Source organism: Pipistrellus hanaki, assembly GCF_964339955.1.
Source record: "Pipistrellus hanaki genome assembly, chromosome: 1".
Classification (NCBI taxonomy): domain Eukaryota; kingdom Metazoa; phylum Chordata; class Mammalia; order Chiroptera; family Vespertilionidae; genus Pipistrellus; species Pipistrellus hanaki.
The window spans coordinates 179,064,397-179,087,719 of record NC_140503.1 but is presented as its reverse complement, the minus strand read 5'-3'; the positions used below and the strand labels follow the sequence as shown (position 1 = coordinate 179,087,719).

At 39.4% G+C, this 23,323-nt stretch overlaps 1 protein-coding gene across 1 annotated transcript in view; it reads left to right on the top strand.

Moving 5' to 3' along the window:
- The window catches only part of SPMAP2L (sperm microtubule associated protein 2 like), a gene marked incomplete at both ends in the record, with an annotated part of 38,445 nt that overhangs the window by 3,237 nt on the left and 11,885 nt on the right, over positions 1-23,323 (top strand). The window contains 4 exons of the mRNA XM_084881259.1: positions 10,684-10,714; positions 16,516-16,581; positions 20,575-20,703; positions 22,060-22,197. Coding sequence (XP_084737385.1) covers positions 10,684-10,714; positions 16,516-16,581; positions 20,575-20,703; positions 22,060-22,197 — 364 coding nt within the window. The remainder of the gene's footprint in view (positions 1-10,683; positions 10,715-16,515; positions 16,582-20,574; positions 20,704-22,059; positions 22,198-23,323) is intronic.

Here is a 23,323-nt window from a genome sequence, read left to right as displayed (position 1 = left end):
CATATCCTCTCTTCCCATTCTCTTGAGAACAGCCTGAAGCTTTCATCTCCTCTATTTAGCGGAAGTTGCTCTTGTTGAAGTCACAATGGCCTCTGCTTTGCCAAATTCAATGGTTCATCCTTCATCCTCATCTTACTCATTTGACACACATTACCTCTTTCTTAGAAGTCTTTCTTTATTTGACTTTGAGGTTAACCACTGCTTTCATTGCCCTCAGACCTCATTGATTGTTCCTGACTCAATTTCCCTTGCTTCTCTTCCCAGCCTTTAGGCAAAAGTGAGTGATGGATCAGTTTTTTTTTCAGAGTCTTTAGAACTTACCTTGTTCCCTGAGTTATGTCATCAGTTTCATTTCTTTAATTAGATGCTGGTAATTTCCCAAATTATCTTTAGCCTCAATTCTTCCTTAAATTCCAGAGTTTTATAACCAATTGTTTAACATACCTAGGAGGCATGTAAAATGTAATGTGTTCATATCTGAAATGCTTACTTTTGCACCCAAATTTGCTCTTCCCCATTGTTCCCCATCTTAGCAAATGTCATCCCCATTCATTCATCCAGGTATTCAGGTTGAAAGCCTTGAAGTCATTCTTGACAACTGTTTTACAGTCTGCCTCCAAACCCTAATTTTGAAATATATCATGACTATGGCCATGTCTTAACATTTTAAACCAATGTCACTTTAAAACAATTTCTTTTTTATTGATTTCAGAGAGAGGAAGAGGGGGGAGAGAAAAACATCCGATACCCACAATCTGGGTATATGCCTTTTGGTGTGTGGGACGACGCTCCAACCAACTGAACCACACCAACCAGGGCAAATCTTTATCATCTTTGTAAGCCACTCTCTTTTCCTTGGTCCACTGCCATAGCTTGTACTCTTGCCCCATCCTCCCTCCACCTTCCCTTCCCAGTGTATTGCTCGTATAGTGGTCACAGGGATCCCTTAGAACATAAATTATATGCAACTTTCCTGCTCTCTACTCTCCAGAGAGATTTCTCATCTCACATAGTTTGTTATCTAAAATTCTTAGCAGGCCTACAAGACCCCACAGGATCTGGTCTCTGCCTGCCTCCCCAACCTCGTATGCCATCACTCTCTCCACCATCACTGCTCTTCAGCCACGTGGGCCTCCTTGCTTCCACCTCACAATCATTTCATTTTCTTTTCTCTCTGCCAGGACACACTTTCCTCAAATATTTGTCACCTCCTTACAAAGCTGTATCAGATCACTCTGCTCATTTTCTTTCTTTTTATGCATGTGACTTAAATATATATTTTTATTGATTTCAGACAGAGGAAGGGAGAGGGAGAGGTAGAAACATCAATGAGAATCATTGATTGCCTGCCTCCTGTATGCCCCCTACTGAGGATCAAGCCCACATCCTGGGCATCTGCCCTGATCGGTAATCGAACCATGACCTCCTGGTTCATAGGTTGACACTCTTCACTGAGCCACGCCAGCCCACTCTGTTCATTTTCTTTAAAACACTTATCTATTTGTTTCCACTTACAAATGTATTTGCTTACTGCCTACATTAAGCTCTCAGAGGGCAGGACTTTCATTTTTCCTACTGTGCCTGGAACAAGTAAGGACTTAGCAATTACTGTTGAATGAAAGTTCTCTTCATTCAGCTTCTGGGTTACCAAATCCAATGGTTCCTTCTCTATCATTAGGGTTGTTAAGATTAAATGCATTAATATCTGTAGTGCATTTAGAACAGACTGTGGTACATGATAAGTGCTTAGCAGATGTCAGCAATTATTATTAGCAGTGTTATTATTATCTTATTGGACCTCTTGGCAACAATTACCGTAAAACAATTGACCATCTACCTCTTTCCCTTGGCCTCTGTGACATCACAATCTCCCACTTTATCGCTGGCCTGACTGATTGCTGCTTCTCTCATGGACTGAGCCCTCCCTGTTCTCCTGAACTCTAAAGGGCTGGATCCTGACCCTTTTCCTTTGTACTTTCACTTTCCCCCTTAGGTGGTCATATCTATAATTATGGCTTTACATAGCATGTTTATGCTGCTACCTCTTAAAAATACGTTCTTGCTGTATCTCGCTTCTGAGTCCTACACTTATATATTCAACTGCCTATTGGACATTTCCATTTGGATATATCATAGGCATCTCAAATGTAATGTATTCTGAGACAGAAGTCTTGATTTTCCTCCTATTTTTGTTTCCTGCTAAGTCTTCTAGTTAGGTGCTTGCAGAAAAGGGCATCCAGTTGCTTAAGCCAAAAAGAAAAAATAATCTGCTATTTCTCCCCAATTTCTCTTTCTTCACCCTCAAATTCAATGCATTCAATGCAAGTTCTGTTCATTTCCTCCCAAATTCATTCATTTCCACTGCTAATTCTTGCCTCCCAATTATGGTCATTTCTCTCCTGCATTTCTATTTTAGCTTCCTGAGCAGTCTCCCTGCTTCTACTTTTGTCATATGCAATCTCTTTGTACTGCAGCCAGAGTGGGCATTTTAAAAACTGAATCAGATCACACCTTTCACTCACTATATAGCCCTTCCTATGGTTTCCTATTTTTCTGCAAAGAGTTTGGGTTTATCCTAAGAGGCATAGTTCTGCTCACTCTGCCCCAATCATAACTGACTTCTTTTCTATTCCTCTGAAAGACCAATCTAACTTTTGCCCCTGCTTCACAATCAGCACTTGTGGCTTCTCTCTCTAGCTGCATATTGCTTTTCCAGGACCAACTCATGGTTACTTCCTCGGCCCATGTATGTTTTTTTTCCAGCCCATATTTTACCATTTAGCGGGCCTTCAGTGTCATGCCACCTAAAGTGGCCTGCCCTAAAGTAGCTTGATGAGACTCACTCTAAAAGTTTTTCAGCCTGGCTGGTGTGGCTCAGTGGTTGAACATTGATTTATGAACTAGCAGGTCACAGTTCAATTCCCACTTAGGGCACATACCTGGGTTATGGGCTCCATTCCCAGTAGGGGGTGTGCAGGAGGCAGCTCAATGATTCTCTCATCATTGATGTTTCTTTCTCTCTCTCCCTCTCCTTTCCTCTCTGAAATCAATAAAAAATATATATTTTTTAAAAGAGAAGTTTTCAAATCTGCTTTAGAAAACACCACTTTAAAGTTTTCTATCCTCTCAACTTGTCTTCCAGATTTTCCTTGTTAAAAATTTCAAAAGTCTTTATGTTAATTCCCTTAATAAAGCTCAAATAAGCATCAGGCACATTTACATAACATTTACATAAAATAGTGTGAACATTAACCAATATTATGTCATCATATCACTAGGACCCTGCTCACTCAAGAAACACTTCTTCCCCAGTGAAAGTTTCCTGAGCACAGAAACATTGGCGTGCTTCTGTGTCCCATGGGGTGGAAAGATGCCTGAGAAATGGCAGTTTGGTTGCATGCAAAGTTTTGAAATTTATATTGTAAACGAGGCGCCACCATTCTATCACCTTAGTAGTGTATCATCACCTAATCACTGTCACTGGTAAATTTCATTGAGAGCTTACTATGTTCAGATTGTAGGCCCGGAGCTGTAGATGGGTAAGGCATAGATCCCATCTTTGAAGGACTGTCAGTGTGGTTGTGGAGGCTGAACACTTCCATAGCAATAATACATCCATAGCATACAAAGTCAAGTTAACTGGGTATCCTATAAGACATTTATTTCCCTTTTCTGAGTTAAAAGGCAGTACTAAGTTCTTTCTTTTAAGAGAAGAAAAGCTAAGAAGAAAAAAAAAAAGACCCAAAGTGCTCATTAAAGCTACTTATCTAAAAACTAGAGGCCTGGTGCACAAATTTGTACACTGGTGGGGTCCTTCCACCTGGCAGGCAATTGGAGCCGATTGGGGCCATCTTGCCTAGTTCCAATTGGGACCTTTCAGGGCCTACTGACTGGGGGGAGGGACCAAGGGAGGTTGGTCAGCCACAGGAGATTGGCTGCAAGAGTGCACTGACCATCAGGGGCAGCTCCTGCATTCAGCATCTACCCCCTGGTGGTCAGTGCACATCATAGTGACCTGTCCTAATGGTCACTTAGGCTTTTATATATATAGAGGCCTAAATATTTAATAGAGCCTACATATGTAATCTCAAGTATACAGAACCCAGAGTATTTGACCTGGATTCACAAGGGATTAAGGATGTGATTTAAAAGAAGCAATTTCAAGCAAGTGTGGGAGGATGGAAGGAAATTATATTGAGTAAAATATTTTTAATTTAAAAAGTTTTTTAAATTTGTAAGCCATTCACATGATTAAAAAGACAAAACAAGGAAATGTCTTTCTTCCTACCCTGTCCCCTCTCTTGTCTTTTACAGGTAACTATGTTTATTAGTTTCTATATATCTTTATGTAAATACAAGAAAATACTATACAAGCTTGTTTGTGTATTCCCCCTTTCTTACTCAAAAGGTAGCATACACTATACTGTTCTTTTCACTTGACAGTGCATCTTTCCTTATAAAAACACGTTGTTTCCTCATTTTTAAAAACAGGAGCTGCCTTATGTTCCATTACATAGTTGTGCCACCACTAATTTAACAGCTCTTGGTTCTTTCCAGGGTGTTTCCGTTACAAGCAATAGATTGTTGATGTAGTAGATAAATCCATACATTGTGTCATTTCGTACATATGCTGGTATCACTGCAGAGTAAATTTCCAGAAGTGGGATTACTGGAGGGTAAATGTATGTGCAACTTTGGTTTAGCAAAATTGGCCTACATGGGAGTTGATTCACTTTGTACACCCACTAGCAATGGAAGTTTCTATTTCTCTGTAGCCTTAGCACTGCATTGTGGAGGAGCAAGGAAGAATGAATAGTAATATCAGATCATAGAGATGAATATATCATATCAAAAAACATCTCAAGGTTTGCCTACATAGCCAATCCAAATATAGAACTGGACTGCTTTCAGACCTATCTTCAATAGCACACCTAAAATCAGTATGAATTTCATCTCAAAAAGCTTTGAGAAGTTAAGAAATATCATCCAACAGAGCAAAACCTGCTATGATGTTCTTGAGGCATCTTTCTTCTAAAGTCCCTGTCACCATGACAGCGATACCGCAAACATTCCTTTTTGTTTCTCTCCAGCTCCAGCTTGCCTCTCTCGTCTCCGCTCCTCCTGTTCCCTTTACATCTGTTCTGAAAGGTGCTCCCTGCCTTTTCCTTGTAGATCACTGGTACCTCATTCGGTACAACCAAGGTTAGAGGCTGAGCAGCTAAATGTAGGCTCCTTAGGAGGCAGGGTAGAGGACAAGGTGGAGAATAAACTCTGAAAGTCATTCCTATGATGTTACAAAATGCTTTTCTACATGCAGGGGCCCTCCAGGGCAGGAGTGCCTCAGAAGGAACAGCTTTAGAATCCTCTTTCTCCCAGCAGAGGGCAGCCTTCTCCAGCAGGTGGCTTGGAGCACAGCCCTGGTCATCCTGTTTGCTAGCTAGAGAAGGCAGCGTGATGAGCAGGGTGGTGTATGTGCTATAGAATAAAATACAAACACTCAAAGAGCATAAGAGAACACACACACACAAAAAAGTACAGGCCAATATCTCTGATGAATACAGATGCAAAAAATTCTAAATAAAATCCTAGCAAATTGAATTCAACAGTACATTAAAAAAAAAAATAATATAGCACTACCAAGTGGAGTTTATTCCAGGGGCACAGGATCTTAGAGATTTTATGAATTTGACCTCCAAGATAAGGGAAATAAAGGGGAAAATAAATAAATGGTACTATATCAAATTAAAAAGCTTCTGTACAGCAAAAGAAACTGCCAACAAACCAAATGGGAGGAGATTTTTGCAAACAGTAGCTCTACCGGGGGTTAATATCCAAAATAAATAAAGAACACATACAACTTATCACCAAACAAGCAATCCAATTAAAATGTTGACAGAGGACATACAAATGGCCAACAGATATATGAAAAGATGCTCAACTTCACTAGCTATTAGGGAAATGCAAATCAAAACTGCAACGAGATACCACCTCACACCTGTTAGAATGGCCATTATCAACAAGACAGGTAATAACAAGTGTTGGAGAAGCTGTGGAGAAAAGGCAGCTTTCATTCGCTGCTTGTGGGAGTGTAAACTGGTATAGCTACTATAGAAAATAGTATGGAGGTTCCTCAAAAAATAAAGTATAGAGTTACCATATGATCAGTAACCCCTCTTCTGGGTATCTACCTGAAAATTTTACTCTCAAAGATATATGCACCCCTATGGTCATTGCAGCATTATTCAAAACATGGCCAAAACAGCCAAGACCAGTTTGGCTCAATGGATGGAGCGTCGGCTTGGGGACTGAGGGGTCTCGGGTTCGATTCCGGTCTGGGGCATGTGCCTTGGTTGTGGGCATATCCCTGGCGGGGGTGTGCAAGAGGCAGCTGATCGATGACTCTCTCTCATCGATGTTTCTAACTCTATCTCTCTCCCTTCCTCTCTGTACAAAATCAATAAAATATATTTTAGAAAAAAATAAAAACAAAACATGGCCAAAACAACCAAAGTGGTCCTTTGATAGATGATTGTATAAAGAAGATGTGGTACATATATATGAAATACTGCCATTTGTGGCAACACGAGTAGACCTTAAGAATATTATGCTGAGCAAAATAAGCCAGTCAGACAAAGCTAAGAATCATATGAAACTGAAACTCAAAGGCACAGACAATAGTACGGGGGTTACCAGAAGGGGTAAGTGAAGGGTAAAGAGGGCCAGATATACGGTGATGGAAGATGACTTGACTTTGGGTAGTGGTCACATAATACAACATACAGATCATGAGTCATAGAAATGTAGACTTCAAACCTATACAATCTTATTAACTGATGTCAACCCAATAAATTTAATTTAAAAAAATTTTTAAAGAAAAAGAGGTCAGCATGGAGCCATAATGTACTGACTGTCTCTTAAAGGGAGATGCTATCAACCACTGTATTAAAAAAAAAATTTAGGGTGGCTTCTTCTTGATGACCCACTAAATATTTAAACTTCCCTAATTATCTCAAATATGTATTTTTTACAGTTGGATCATTTGAATTAGGCCTCAAATAAGAGCCATACATTGCATTTCTGAGTTATGTCCTTTCTCTGTTATTCTTTATCATTCTTTATCTTCTCTTCCTTTCTTAGGAAAATTGTGTAAAATATTCCATATTCTGAATTTGATTTGTTCTTTGTAATGTCTTTAACTTGTTCTTTCAGCTCCTATATATTTTTTCCATTTAATGTCCATATTTATTTAGAAGAAAGGTTGAATATTTTCCATATGTTTATTGGCCAGTTTTATTTTTTCATTAATTACCTGTTAGTGATCTTTGATCATTTCGTTATTGAAAGTACCCATCATTCTCTTGTTGATTTGTAAGGTCTTTCTATATACTTAAGCAGTATTTCTTTTCTTTTCTTTTTTTTAATAAACCTTATTGTTGAAAGTATTACATATGTCCCTCTTTTTCCCCCATTGTTCTCTCCTACTCCCCTTTGCAGACTATATAGATTCAGAGGCTTGCTTGGATTCAGAGTGAATTGTTTTGAGTAAGGATTTTTCAGGGGTAGTGCTGTGCCTCTTGCCTCACCCCTTGAGGCACATGATGTCTCCCATTTGTGGTGGTTCTAAGATTGAGGAGTAGGTTCAAGTGAGGTTGACTTGATCCCTCAATTATAAAGTTCCTCATTCACCTTTCATTGAATGGTTTTAGCAACCAGTCTCATTCATTACCTAAATTCCACTATTGGGGGTAAGATAAGGCCCCTTTTGAACCTAAGTTTGATGCTGTCACTTATGTTATAAGTCATCAGGACTCATTCATGTAATAATATGGTTTTAAAAAACTCATGCTATAGTGTACTTTTATCTTCACAATACAATAACTATATCTTTTGTTTCTATTTTGCTTTTTAAAATGTGTTCAGCCCTAGCCAGTGTTCTCAATGCTAGAGCATTAGCCCAAGGGTCTGGAGTTTGATTTCCAGTCAAGGGCATGCATCGGGGTTGCAGGTTCATTCCTGGTCTCATATCATTGTTTCTCTCTCTCTCCCTCTCTTCCATTCTAAAATCAATGGAAAAAATATTCTAAGGTGAGGATTAACAAACAAACAAAAAAATAAATAAAAATAAATAAATAAATAAAAATCAAAACTTGTTTAGAGCCACATCCAATACTTAGGATTATAAGTTAACCAGTAGCCCAGTACACAAATTCATGCACATTGAAAGGAAATTAATTAGAAGAAATATTTTAATATCACTTCACCCTTTCTCTACAATAGAAGTGTCAACCAAATTCACAATCTACAATGACAGATTGAAACATATGTATGTGATTGACGTCAGCAAGAGCTTTATATGTTTCGTGCATGCACAAGTGAACTTAGCCTTTTATAGATATAGAATAAACTTGCTTAATTAGACCTGTTTTCTGATGTAGCTAAACTTTTTCCAGCCCAGTGAAGCACCACAACTTCTCTTACATGTAATTGTCAGCAACACAGCAGTAAATGTCAACACGAGGCAGATTATTATTGTAGATCATGCAGGGAGAACAAAGGGTAAAATATTTAACTGCAGCCATGTTTGACTATATTCTGCACAGTGAGAAAACCTGAAGTCATTTTCAAGGTCCACCATTTTACTTCATTTCAGTCAGGTCAAGTTTCTAAACTTTCTAAGTCTTCGTTTTCCAGCTAATGAAAAGAAAATAGGATTCTACTGAGTCTCCTATCTACCTACCCCAGGACTTCTGTGAGGATCAAATGAGATGAGGCACGGGAAAACGCTTCACAGACATTTGGTTAAAGTGTGAAATGTTTGCACCTGGCTATAAAAGCAAGTCGTGTTCCTGGGCTGAAGAAACTGCAAGGAGGCTAGTCATTGCTAGGGAGAGGAAGCTGATTGTTGCTACGTGATGGCATTACCTGGCACCCACAGTGACTGTTTCTGGGCGGGGCTGTGGACTGCCTTTTGCACCATGGGGCCTTGGCAGTGTGATTTGGTGGGCTGTCACTCTGGGGTGGTGGTGGTGTCTGTGTCCCACTTGGGGGAAGCTGAGTAGGCACCAGGTACGTGGTGTCGTTTCTCTGTGTGCAGCATGGCAGCTCCTGCATTGAGCGTCTGCCCCCTGGTAGTCAGTGTGTGTCATAGCAACTGGTTGGATGGTGGTAGACTGAGCATATTAGCCTTTTATATATACAGATATCCCTAAGAACAATTACTTAATTTATTATACATTTTTTCACCTGTTCCCTTTTTTTAGGTACTAATTTTTGTAGGGAGAGTTCTGTAATGTTTCCATTCTCACATTTATTGAAGTTGTTTTCAGGCAAATATGTTTCCCTTGAGACACTGAACCAAATCCGCGAGGGTGAGATCTGCAGTTTTGAAAAGAGCCCCAGGTGATTCTTATGTGCAGACAAGTCTGGAAATCACTGTAACACAGCTTTTCTTGGAACATAGCTAACAATGGCCCCGTGAGAGCTATTCTATCCTACTAGTTGGAGAGATAACTCACAGTGTGTTTCTAAGGTAAATAACAAAAGCTCTACCTATGGGAGAAATGATAACATGAAAGGGCAGTAGGAAAGAGTGTTCATTCATATCATCAGTATTTGGAGAGGCTTTTGAAGGATTGATTCAGTGTTATACTGACTCTCTCTCTGACCTGTATGTATAAAGCTGGAGGCACATGTGATAATAAAATACATGAAAAATCTACAAAACAAGTGTATGTCTTTCATGGATGATAGCAAGATGGCACCAGGGGCATGTTCGTAGACTACTCTCCCTTTTTCCTTAGGTCTAAGTAAGTTTAGCCTTTAAAAATAGAGTAATAGAAAATATAGAATTCAAAAATTCCAATTCTTTTAAAAGTTCATAGCCTATCTCCTACTAGGCTGTAAACTCCTTAAGAGGAGAGACCACATATAAGTAATTTTTAAAATGTATATTTTTATTGATTTCAGAGAGGAAGTTGAGAGGGAGAGACAGAAACATCAATGATGAGAGAGAACCATTGATTGGCTGCCTCCTGCATGCCCCCTACCTCATCTCATCCTTACAGCTTTGTTATCATTGGCAAAAAATTTTGCTAATTGAATAGTTTAGAAAAATACCTCATTTTTCATTTGCACTGTTTTGATGACAAGTTCGAACTTTCTTATGTTTATTAGCCCTTTATATATGAATTCATATATGAATTCAATTTTATCCTTTGTCCATTTAACTTTTAACATCTACCTTAGTGTTTTTCCTATTCATCTATACTTTTATACTCCTCATATATTAAAATTGTTAAGCCTTTATTATATTTGTTGCCAAATATTTCTCCAAAATTTTATTGCCTCTTCAAGTTTTACTTTTTAACATACAGAAGTCTAAAATATTTTAATCTATTCATAGTTTGCTTTGTGTTTTTTTGTCACCTGTAACTCAAATTAAAATCCAGGGATTAAGTAGTCTCTTATTTTTGCTCTAATTCAATTAAAAATATATTTAACTTGTCGATTGTGATTTATTAGCTGTTGTGGTTTATTTTGATACACACTGTGTCATATTTAATTTGACTGCTTCCCTAAATAGTTATATTTTTCTAGCTCCCTTTTCTACTGATTTGTGATGCTCTCTTTATATCTTTGATTCTTATTGAATCTAATTTTTGCTTTTACTTTTCTTTTTTGCAGAGTGTAGTGCATATGATTTTACAAGGAGAAGGTAAGACTACAGTTACTGTTTTTCCAGCTCGAACTAGTGGGCCAGCCTAGCTGGATGGGGCATCTGAAGTGAGAAGCTACCCTGTTTCCCCGAAAATAAGACAGTGTCTTATATTAATTTTTTCTCCCAAAGTTGCACTAGGTCTTATTTTCAGGGGATGTCTTATCTTTCCATGCGCTAGGTCTTATTTTCGGGGAAACACGGTAGCTTGTGGTTTTTGAGAGGATTCCTGTATTTTCCCTTTGTCTTTAAGCCTTTTCTTTTTTCTTTTTAAAATACATTTTATTGATTTTTTTTTTTTACAGAGAGGAAGGGAGAGAGTGAGTTAGAAACATCGATGAGAGAGAAACATCGATCAGCTGCCCCCTGACTCCCCCCCCCCCGCCCCCACTAGAGATGTGCCCACAACCAAGGTACATGCCCTCCACCGGAATTGAATCTGGGACCCTTCAGTCCAGGACCCGACGCTCTATCCACTGAGCCAAACTAGTCAGGGCATAAAGCCTCTTTCTAATGACAATTCCTCTGGGAAACAGAAAGCAGAGGAAGAAAGTGATTAAGAAGTAAGAATGGGGAAGAATACTGAGATGCAGGAGAACTCTCCTACTAGTCAGTGTTTTGCTTGTTTGCTCAGTGCTAGGTGTTACATGCCAGGTCTAAACCTTTGAGGGACTTGGGATTCTGTATTGACAATTTCATATCATAGATTTTGTGAAGCTTCAGGTCAATTTTCCCCACCCCCTTAACCTCTAATTCAAGCACAATAACTAGTGAAATTTCAAGAAAATGTCCTCTATTTTTATTTTTTTAAATGTGTGTGTGTGTGTGTGTGTGTGTGTGTGTGTGTGTGTGTATACAACATATAAAATAGATGCCTCTTGAAAACAGATGTTTACTCTTGGTTTAGCTAAGATATAGTTAGAATAGGTGTCAAATAGAATCATTAAAGAGAAAAAGCAAGGGTTCATTTCAATGGTTCATATAGATGAGAAGTAAATAACACCAGATTTTATTTCTATCCTCTCTTTCAATGAGTTAAACCATTCAGATTTATTGTCATTATTTAGACTTATTTTGTATTTTCTATATATTATGCATTCTAGTAATTCTTTTTCTGGCCTTTTCTAGGCAGTAAACACTGCTACTTTACTCTTTTGTAACACTTTGCAATTAAAAAGAAATCCCCCCCCCCACACACACACACAAGAATCTTGAGAAGTCCATAGTGTAGATATAATCAGCTAGATTACATTGAGAGAAATTATGCCACTTTCCCAAGGTTGAATGATGGCTAACCAGAAGAGCTGGTGCAATGAACATTTGCTGAGTGTGACCGAGTGTGCACTCAAAATAGCACATTATTCAAATAAATGTATGCAAGTGGGCAAACGCCGTGGCTACTACATAGACCGTGAAATAGTTTACCTACTTAGTGTTTATACTTAAAAAAAAAAAAACACTGGAGAGAGTGTTTTTTAATGTTTTTGTTATAATTTTGATTATGATTATTACACTGCTTCTTGCTTTTGTTTGGGTTAATTTGGTCTGATTTGATGAGGAAATTGTGCTATCTCCATTTATCTATTCCTGTCCCCAATGCTCTAAAAGTTTTTTCTTGGGGAAGTGTGCTGTGCCTGATTGTAATGAAAGAAAATATTTTTGGACTACAAAGCAAAATAGTTGAGAGTAAAAAGAGTATTTTTTAATGAAAGAAAAATTATCTGAATGACCCCATCAATTCAGACCTGAAATCTTTTCCATAATTGTTGCTACATAAACACATATTTATTACTTTGCACCCAAGGTAAAGATTTCAAAAACATTTTTAGCTATTGGGAAACCATAGGAGACTAATTATCAATGAAAACATAGGACAGCAATGTAGTCCTCATTTAAAAAAAAAAATCTGCCTTTGAGAGTTAAAATTCTTCAGCCACATTCTTTTGTTTCTGCAAAAGATCATGACTAAACATTGTGAGGTTATGCAATACTCCTGAGACAAGGAAAGCCAGTGTTAAGATGAAGCCATGTAGGCTGGAGATGTAGCTATGGTGACATAATGCATAATAAGTGAATGGAAAGGAGAGGTGTTTGATCTTCAATGAAATTGGCGAATGTTAATTTCGCCAGTTGTTTCCAATTGAAATAAGAACCCCTTTTAAGTATTTACAGGAATAAATTAGAAAACTTTTAATGCTCTTGTATAAAATGACACACTAAAAAACATTTTTAGTGGGTGAAGAAAAGATTCCAAGGGAAATATTGGCTTGGAAGTGATGATGGAAAACAGAGTCTAACTTGCTTGAAAAGATCTATACTAATAAAAGGATAATATGCTAATTAGACCAAAGACCTTCCAGACAAAGCCATGGTGGCAGGCCGAAGCAGAGGTGGTTAGGGGTGAGCAGAATGACGGGGGGAAGGGGAGGGGAGCAGTTGGGGGCGAGCAGGCCAGAGATTGGGGGCAGTTGGAGATGATCAGGTTGGCAAGGGGGAGGGCAGTTAGGGGCAAGAAGGCCGGCAGGCAGAGTGGTTAGGAGCCAGCAGTCCCAGATTGTGAGAGGGATGTCCAACTGTCGTTTAAGCCTGATCCCACAGAGATCAGGCCTAAACCGGCAGTTTGACATCCCCTAAGGAGTCCCAGATTGGAGAGGGTGCAGGCTATGCTGAGGGACACCCCCCATGCACAAATTTCATGCACCGGGCCACTAGTTAACATATAATAAAATATGTTGTCTGCAACTCTTTTTCTCACTGTATCGAGCCGCCTCCTTGGAAAGTTAGCTCAGGCTATTTCACAGACTCATGTGGTACTTGAATAGTGAAGTCATTCTTTATTGAATAAGGATGTAGATTTTCCACCATTAATTTTCTCTAGATATTAACATGTATGGCTTGGGGATAGCAAATCTCCAAAAGTTTCACCACCAAATAATTTTATAGTTATCTCTATCCACCACCACAGACATGGGGTTGGAAAGATTTTATTGTTGTTGTTTATAAAACTACATTGGTTAATTTTTTTTAAAATCAAGGACACTTTATATCTACCTACTTTCTTTCTTTCTTTCTTTTTTTTTTTTTTTTAATATATTTTATTGATATTTTACAGAGAGGAGGAAGGGAGAGAGATAGAGAGCTAGAAACGTCGATGAGAGAGAAACATCGACCAGCTGCCTCTTGCACACCCCCTACCGGGGATGTGCCCACAACCAAGGTACATGCCCCTGACCGGAATCGAACCTGGGACCTTTCAGTCCGCAGATCGACGCTCTACCACTGAGCCAAACCGGCTTTGGCTATATCTACTTTATTTCATTTGTTGTCTTTCTGTCCTGATATGAGAGCAAAGATCTTTATCTGTTTTATTCACCAAGGTACTCTTAGCCATAGAACCCTACTTTGTACATAGTAAGTACTCAATAAATATCTATATATCTACATATATAAAAGCCCAAGTGACTGTCCAACTGTCCGACCATCCAACTGGTAGCTATGATTCGCACTGACTACCAGGGGGCAGACACTCAACATAGGGGCTGCTGAGCTGCAGTGACTTGGCAGGTGAAGTTCTTAGGTGATGTACCCGGAACCCAGAAAGGAGGGAGCCCAATTCCAGGGTACGTCACTCGAGAACTGCCCTCTTGCAATCCTATACCCCTCAGGGGATGTTGGAGAGTAGGTTTCAGCCTGATCCTCACAGGCGAGGCCGAGGGACCCCATTGGTGCATGAATCTGTGTACCAGGCCTCTAGGTTATTGAATGAATGAACTAAAGCTCAGAGGATTTAGTAACTTTCTCAGGGATAAGAAAGTGGCACTTTCTTTTAAGATAATAAACCCTAGAATCCCAGTGTTAGTACTGGAATAATAACCTCTTAGATGAAAATAATTTTTGGACCAGGTTTTCCTGGTCCCCACCATTGATTGTTGCTAGCACCACACTGGCCTGAAAGGGAAATGTCCCTTTGTCAATACTGTGGCCTGGCTGTGTGCATGGAATCCTTACTTGCAGTATGCTTCTGGTACAGCTAAAGTGTGAAGGGGCAAATAAGTCATTAATAAAGACAGAGGGATGATGCAAGTGAAATAAACAGGGATAAACATGGAAATAGGTAATTGGATTGAAGAATTTTAGCTTGATCTTTAGGGTGAATGGCCCAGTTTTGTGAATGTGCAATCATGAGGGTTCCTATTAATCCCTCTTTGCCTCTTCCCACTTTCTGAAAGGAACTTAATGATGTATCAATAACCATTTAATTAAGAAGGCCATATCCTGCCTTCCCAGTGTGGTTCAGTTGGTTGAGTGTTGTTTCATGCACCACGATGTCACCAGTTCAATTCCTGGTCAGGGCACATGCCCTGGTTGCAGGCTTGATCTCCAGAAGGGTATGTGCTCGAGGCAGTTAATTTAAAAATATATATATTTTATTGATTTTTTACAGAGAGGAAGAAAGACAGATAGAGAGTTAGAAACATCAATCAGCTGCCTCCAGTACACCCCCTACTGCAGATGTGCCTGCAACCAAGGTACTTGCCCTTGACCTGAATCGAACCTGGGACCTTTCAGTCAGCAGGCCGACACTCTATCCACTGAGCCAAGAAGCAGTTGATAGATGTTTCTCTCTTTCCCTCTCCCTTCTCCTCTCTCTAAAGTCAAACAAAAATATATTTAAAAAATAAAAATAAAAAAGAGGACCTGCTTTTTAGTTAGTTCCTAATTGTGGAAGGCAATAAAGGGTTGTTATATATTGGGCCCTTTAAACTACAAGCATAAATAATTACAATATGAACTACAGCAACATAGGTGTTATATTGGTCTGCATAGTATAGGCAATGCTGCAGTAACAAACAAACCACAAAACTCTCAATGACAATGCAATAAGAGTTTATTTCTCCCTCAGATCACAGTCCACTGTGAGCTGGCTGGCCCTCCTCTGTCTTGGAGATATGCCATCTAGAATATGTGGCTTCCAGGGCCATTGCAACAGGGAAAGAGAGAAATGGAGGAGGCATGCTACTTACTAAGTTCGTTGCTCTGGAAGTGATACTGAACACTTGTGCTGAAGTAAGACATAACTAGGCACATGCCTCTAAGCTGCAAGGGAGGCTGGGAAATGTACAGGAATGTACAGGGTATTTGGGGAACACAAACTATCTCTTCTATAGTTTCAGAACAATCAGGAAGGTCCAAGGCAGCTGCCTAGGGAAGGGGGGAAGAAGTGGTACCAAAAGTATGTTTTGCCTATTTCATAGTTTTCCCAAAGTCAATCAATCTGAAATTTATCTGCACAATCTCTTCAGAATCCAACGCCATAAAGCCATTTACAAATTACTTTAATATGTGAAGTCAGGCTTTTTCCCATTAACAAGTGTGCAATTATTTTACCTGGGGTCTTTTGGAGACAGTATGCTCTTGTTTTTATTACATATTTATTGTCTTTGTCTTGTTATGAACTATATTATTAATAATTCTACAAGTGAGAATTTGGGACCCACAATATTTTTAAATACTTTGAGCTCTTTAGCATTCTTTAAGTTACATTAAATAGGCATGGCCAGTGTGGCTCAGTGGTTGAGCATCAGCCCGTGAACCAGGAGGTTATGGTTTGATTCCCGGTCAGAACACATGCCTGGGTTTGGGGTTCAATCCCCAGAAAGGGGCATGCAGGAGGCAGCTGATCGATGTTGATATTTTTTCTCATCAATCTATCTCTCTATCTCTCTCCCTTCCTCTCTCTAAAATCAATTAAATTTTTTTTTAAAGTATTCTCTTTGAATTAATCAGCTGGTATTTGTTAGTTCTTTTTCTAGGAAGAGAATCCAAGAACTTTCTAAGCCTAAAAAGCAGTGGGGATCCCCAGATAGGTAAGGAAATATTATATAGTTTTGTTTGTGATGATGTATTCTTTACAAGAGTAAGTATTCTTACCTACCCAAGAACCCTGCATCCCAGGTGTATCCACCTCTCTTCTCAATTGGATCCATTGAACCAATACTATCATCTCAGTTGAGTCAACATGTGGAAGGCAAATCCCTAAATCACTGGTTTTCAGACTTGTCTGCACATTAGAATCACCTGCAGACAAAAGACTTAGACAAAAGAAGACAGGCTAATAGACAACAAGTACATGAAAAGATGGTCAATAGTATTAGTTACCCAGGAAATGCAAATCGCCACAATCATAACATTTCACATGAACTGCAATGGCTGAAATAAAAAAGACTGAAAATAAAAAGTTTTGGAGAGATGTGATTACTAGAGGGACGAAAGTATATATGTAGAAGTCTGTGCATGTATCTATCTATATATCTATATATCCATATATCTATGTATCTCTATATCTATATCTCTACATCTCTATATCTCTATCTCTATCTCTATCTCTATCTCTATCTCTATATCATCTATATCTATATCTATATCTGCACAAAGTCTTCTACATGAATGGTCACAACCACTTCAAAATAGCATCAATCTCAAAACAACTCAAATGTCCTTCAATAAGTGAAAAGACAAAGAATTTGTGGCATATTCTTACAATAGAAAAGTAATGATAAAAATAACCTCACAACACATACAACATTGTGGATGGAGATGATAGTAACCAATGTGATTGTTTGATATTGTATAATGAAATGTATAAATATTTGGAAGATCTGCATAACTCAGTGAAATGATACTTTTCAAATGACCAAGAAATGATATTTCAATATCTTGAGCTGCTATCATTATTGTTATTTTTGCTATTTCCTAGAGAAATAAAGCGAAATAAAACTTAAAAAAACAAATAAAGTGAATTGATGTTTAGTCCCAGACTTGCTTGGACTGGGGTGCAGGGTAGGTATTGGAACTGTCAAGAGTTTCCAGATAATTCTCATGGGCAAACAGGCTTTTGAACCACCACCCCTGGGTGCTACTGCACACACCTCTGAAACTCTTGTGCCCATCCCCAGGTTGCTGCTCTAACATCTGGTTCTGCTGTTTCTATGCCTTTGTCCAGAGCACACCTGTTCTCTGGATCCCCAACAGGCTGAACCCACTGTCTTTCCATTCTTGGCCACATGACTCCCCCTTTCCTTCGTAGATTCTGAAGAAAGCCTGAATTCCACCCCCTCCTTTTTTTTCTGATCTCCTATTGCTTTTGAAAAAATTAATAGACTTTATTTTAAAATTAGTTTTACACATTCAGAAAAATTGAGCAAAAGCACAGAGAGAGTTTTTATATTACCACCCACTCATCTAATTTCCATTATTATTAACATCTTGTGTTAGTGTGGTACAACTGATAAACAAATGTTGATATTATTATTAACTAATAATGTTAGAATTAACTTTTAAGTTGTATAGTTCTATGGGTTTTGACAAGTGCATATTGTCCTGTACCCACCATTACAGCATTAAACAGAACTAGAGTCCTGGTGCACAAAATTTGTGCAGGAGGGGTGTCCCTCAGCCCAGCCTGTACCCTCTCCAATCGGGAACCTTTTTAGGGATATCCGACTGCCATTTAGGTTTGATCCCGGGAATTGGGCCTAAAAATTGCCCCCCCCCCCCCTCGCCAGCCTGGTCACCCCTCAACTGCCCCCTTGCCAGCCTGGTCTCCCCACACAGCCTGCAGTTCAGTCATTTGGTCATCCCTCACTAACCCCCTGCCAGCCTGGTCACCCCATGCAGCCTTCTGGTCAGTCATTTGGTTGTCCTTCACCAACCGCGCTGCCAGCCTGGTCACTCCATGCAGAGTGCTGTTCGGTGGTTAATGTAAGGGCATCCTGACCAGTTTGCATATTAGCCTTTTATTAGTATAGTTTCACTGCCCTAAGAATTACCTGTGCTCCACCTATCCATTTCTTTCATTCTCTCTCCCCTCTCCAAACCCCTGGAAAACACTGACCTTGTTTCCTATATGTGTAGTTTTGCCCTTTCCAGAATGTTATAGTTATAATTAAACAGTGTGTAACCTTTTCTGACTGGCTTCTTTCACTCAGCAATAGGAATTTAAAGTTACTCCATGTCTTTTTATGCCTATTTATTTTTAGTGCTAATATTCCATTGTTTTGATGTACCAAAACATATCCATTCATCTATTGAAGGATATATTGGTTGCTTCCAATTTTTGACAGTTATGAATAAAGCTGATATAAACATTTGTGTGCAGGTTTTTGTGTATATATAAGTTTTCAACTCATTTAGCTAAATGCCTAGGAGTGCAACTTCTGGATCACATGGTAAGAATATCTTTAGCTTCGTAAGAAACTGCCAAACTTTCTTCCTATATGTCTGTGCTATGTCCTCGAGCAATTAATGAGAGTTCCTGTCCCTCCTTATCTTCACCAGTGTTTGGTGTTGTTAGACTCTTGTATTTTAGCACTTCTAATAGGTGGGTAATAACATCTCATTGTCTTATTTGCAATTCATAATGAGATGTTAGCATACTTAATATGTTTATTCACCATCTTTATATCTTCTTTGGTAAAGTTCTGTTCATATTTTTTGCCCACTTTTTAAAAATATGTTTTTATTGATTCTTCTCTTATAGAAAGAGAGGAAGGGAGAGGGAGAAAGAAGCATTGATGTGAGAGAGAAATATCTACTGGCTGCCTCATGCACAATACACACCTCCTACTGGGGATCCTGCAACCTGGGCACGTGCCCTGACTGGGAATCAAATCAGCACCTTCTGGGTACATTGAATGACGCTCAACCAACTGAGCCACACTGGCCAGGGCTTGCCCACTTTTTAATTGGGATATTTGTTTTCTATTGCTGAATTTTGAGAGTTCTTTTGTATTGCCTGAATACAAGTTCTTTTATCAGATGTTACTGACTGAAAGTTTACGTCCTCTCAAAATTCATATTTTGAAATCTAATCCCCAATGTGATAGTATTTGGAGGTGAGGGTCTTCAAGAAGTGATTAAATCATGAGGGTGGAGTCCTCATGAATGACATCCATGCCCTTATAAAAGAGTTTCCAGAGAGGTCCCTCACCACTTCCACCAAGTGAGAACAGGCTTTAGCCTCTTATCTCCCCAATGTCATTCTCTGCTCTCTAATCTGTTTCAAATCACCATCAGGGAAGTTTCCAGTTTTCACCGTTTGTTCATTCATCAAACCAGGATTGAGCATCTACTGTGTTCAGCACTAAACCATGCAAGGGGAAATCTCCAAAAGATTAAGACACAATCTCTCTGCTGGAAAGAGATATAGAGATATGGAGAAGAAGGGGCTCCTTGTCAAAATGGTGGAGGGCCATGTAAGCCACTATAAGGAGTTGGGACTTGATTCCAAAGCAAATGGAAACTTTTGGGGTATCTCAAACAAGAGGATGACTTGGTCAGATTGGAGTTGAGGAAGATCACTGGCAATGGTGCCTCCTGCACGCCCCACATTGGGGATCGTGCAGGCAACCTGAGCCTGTGTCCTGATTGGGAATTGAACCGTGACCTCCTGGTTCATAGGTCGATGATGTTCAATCACTGAGCCATGCCAGCCGGGCATTACTCTTATTTATTTATTTATTTTTTTACTACCCGGTACAGTTCATCACCCAAAGTGAGAACACAGTGTAGAGAAGTGGCATGACCATTTTATGCCGACCTGACGATAAATTGCAGTGTTAATTACACTATGGCAGAAACAGAGCTGCCTGCCTCCAACAGGTTCATTTTTGGTCACTACATTTTAAGACAGCAGATAAAACAGTCTGATTTTATTTTTATTATTTCAACTGACATGAGTAGTTCATCCACTTCTGATGCCCGGGATAGTTCTTAAGCTGAAGTAACATCAACCGAGAAGCAGCCTATGATGTCATTAGCAGTGAATTTTCTTGGCATTTTATTTTTCTGCTTTTTAACAGAAGGCTGTCTTGGGGAAACCAAGATCCTATCCGCCCTATTTGCCGTAGTGCTTTGAAGAGTCAGATGACCAAAAGACTCGAGAGCCTGGCCCAGCCCAAGGAGGTCTCCATCAGATATGTACCTAACAGGTTCGTGTCGCATGATGGTGGTTTATTTTTTTCAGGAGCCTCTAGGAAAATGAACACTGAGCCCAGCCCTTTAATCTAAAGCCATAAATAGTCTTGTAGTCAACATGTATTGAGGATTAGGGATTTTATATGTTCCCAATCTGATGCTACAGTACAACTTTTCTAGAGCAGGATCTAATATTTAGCTATCGCAGAAGTGTGTTATATCCTAGAATGCTTTAATATACTAGAACATTGAGTAATTGAGTTATGTCTCTGGTGTCCTCTCATCTTCCTTTTTGTATCTCTCATCCGCCACCTGGGCCTCTGCCCCTTTGCCCTCCTCTGCAAAGCATCTTGCTTTTGTGCTGCTCATGGGCCACCTAATAAGTCCTTCCTCCCGCTCCTTTTACTGACTCTGATCTCTCTGAAGTGCCCCGTTGTTCAAAACCACCCCTTCCTTCTCTAGCTCCAATTCCCAAACAGAACTGCCATTTCCTGCACAAGGCTAGCCCCAGTATTAAACTTGTAGGTTCCCTCCTGTGTGAGTTTGGCTGGGCATGCATGCGGTGAGGGTGGCTGAGTCAGTGCAGCCAGGCAGTGGAGCGTGGGCAGGGCAGTCTCAAGCCCTCTGAACTCAGAAGTGAGGTGCATGGACAGGCCTCAAGGCTGGATGGTTATAAGCCAAGATGGGAGATACAGGCTTACACACATCCCCAGGCCTACATTAGCCACCAGCAGGCAGCCTGGGCATATCCACATCCATGAATACGTTAAAGAAGCAGAGGCCTTTTGGAAAATAACAGAAGCAGAAGTGGGACTGCAATCTGAGTTAACAACAGGCCCAAAGTAGCCAACATCACTTCCTTTCCCACGGATGAAGGACAATATTATTATTTATCCCAAATACAATCTTAGTTTATAAAACCCAATACTGATGAAATAATCTACATACCATGATCAAGTAGAATTTATTCCTAAACCCAGAGTTCTTTTTTTCACAAAGAAGAACATCAATGCAATTCATTCTACTAATTAAAAATATAGTACAAATATTATCTATATAGATGTTAACTAAATTGTTTTGTTTTAAAGCAGCACATTTCCTCTTTTAATTAGTTTATATTTGGGTCTATTTAAAAGCTGCAATTTATTTAGTGTCTGCTAGGAATTGTCTGCTAAGAATAGGGTATTAGAAGGCAGCTGAAAACTCGTAGGCTGTAACCATTTTTAATTTCTTCCCCATCATAGCTCAGCAGTAAAGGGATAAACTGTCATACCCAGTCCCCTGGACCTGGGGGTATCAACGTTTGAATTCAAGTGATAATTTTCATTCATGCCTACCTCACTCACTTCTTTTCTCTCCACCATGTGCAGGGTTCAATATTACTACAACTGCGGTAGAGGGTCTGCAATCTCGGATATCTCTTCTTTGGTACTGCTAAGAAGACCTTCCAGAAGGATCCAGAGGCTGTCACAGCCTAACAAATTCAGAAAAATAGAGATATGGAATAGGTAGAGTACCTGAGACCCTCTGTATACCCTAATCTCACTTGGTTAAATGTTGTTGTTCTCTTAGTGTGTGCAGGTCCCTTGTGTTTCAAAGGACCAGGGTACAACAATCCAATATTTTCAGCAACTGTAGGTCATCAGAAGATCCCCATCAATAATGACATCTGACTCAAATATGGTGAAGCTAAAATTCACACTAAACGTAATCCCTGTCTGCCAATTAAAAGGAAATATGCAAATGAAACATTATAGGTTTTTGCACTTTTTAAAACTTGGTATTCTCTTAATGCCTCTGGGATTTGGCACATGATCCCCCATTTGCTTTGAATGCTGACTTTCTTCTGTCTTTAAGAGACAGCTTAGTGATATCTTCCACAAGGGAGCTGAGGTTGTGATGTGGTTATTGGGAAAATTCTAGGTTACATTAGTGCAATATGAACAGTGCATACTTACAGGAAGGTGATAGAACTAATGTGCACTACTGTGTCAGAACACATTAGGTATATATGTCCAATTATGGATGCTATGCCTTAAGGTGGAGGGCTGGGTGAAAAAGGTGAAGGGATTTAACAAGTACTAATTGGTACTCACAAAATAGTCCTGGGGATATAAAATACAGCCTTGGGAGTATAATCAATAACATTGCAATAACTGTGTATGGTGCCAGGTGGGTCCTTGAAATATCAGAGGAACCACCTTACAAAGTATATGGTTGTCTTACCACTATTCTGTACAACTGAAATTAATAATAATATGGAATGCAAACTGTAATTGAAAAATGAGCTGAAACTGGTTTGGCTCAGTGGTAGAGCGTCGGTCGGTCTGCGGACTGAAGGGTCCCGGGTTCGATTCTGGTCAAGGGCATGTACATTGGTTGCGGGCACATCCCCGGTAGGGGGTGTGCAAGAGGCAGCTGGTCGATGTTTCTCTCTCATCGACGTTTCTCATCGACGTTTCTCTCTCATCGACGTTTCTCTCTCTCCCTTTCTCTCTGTAAAAAATCAATAAAATATATTTTAAAAAAAGAAAAATGAAAAAGAAACATAATACAGTTTAGACTGTTCAGAAGGAGATAAATGAGATGTTGAGCTCCTGAAAACTATGTTATATGAAAAATAGTTCAGAGAAA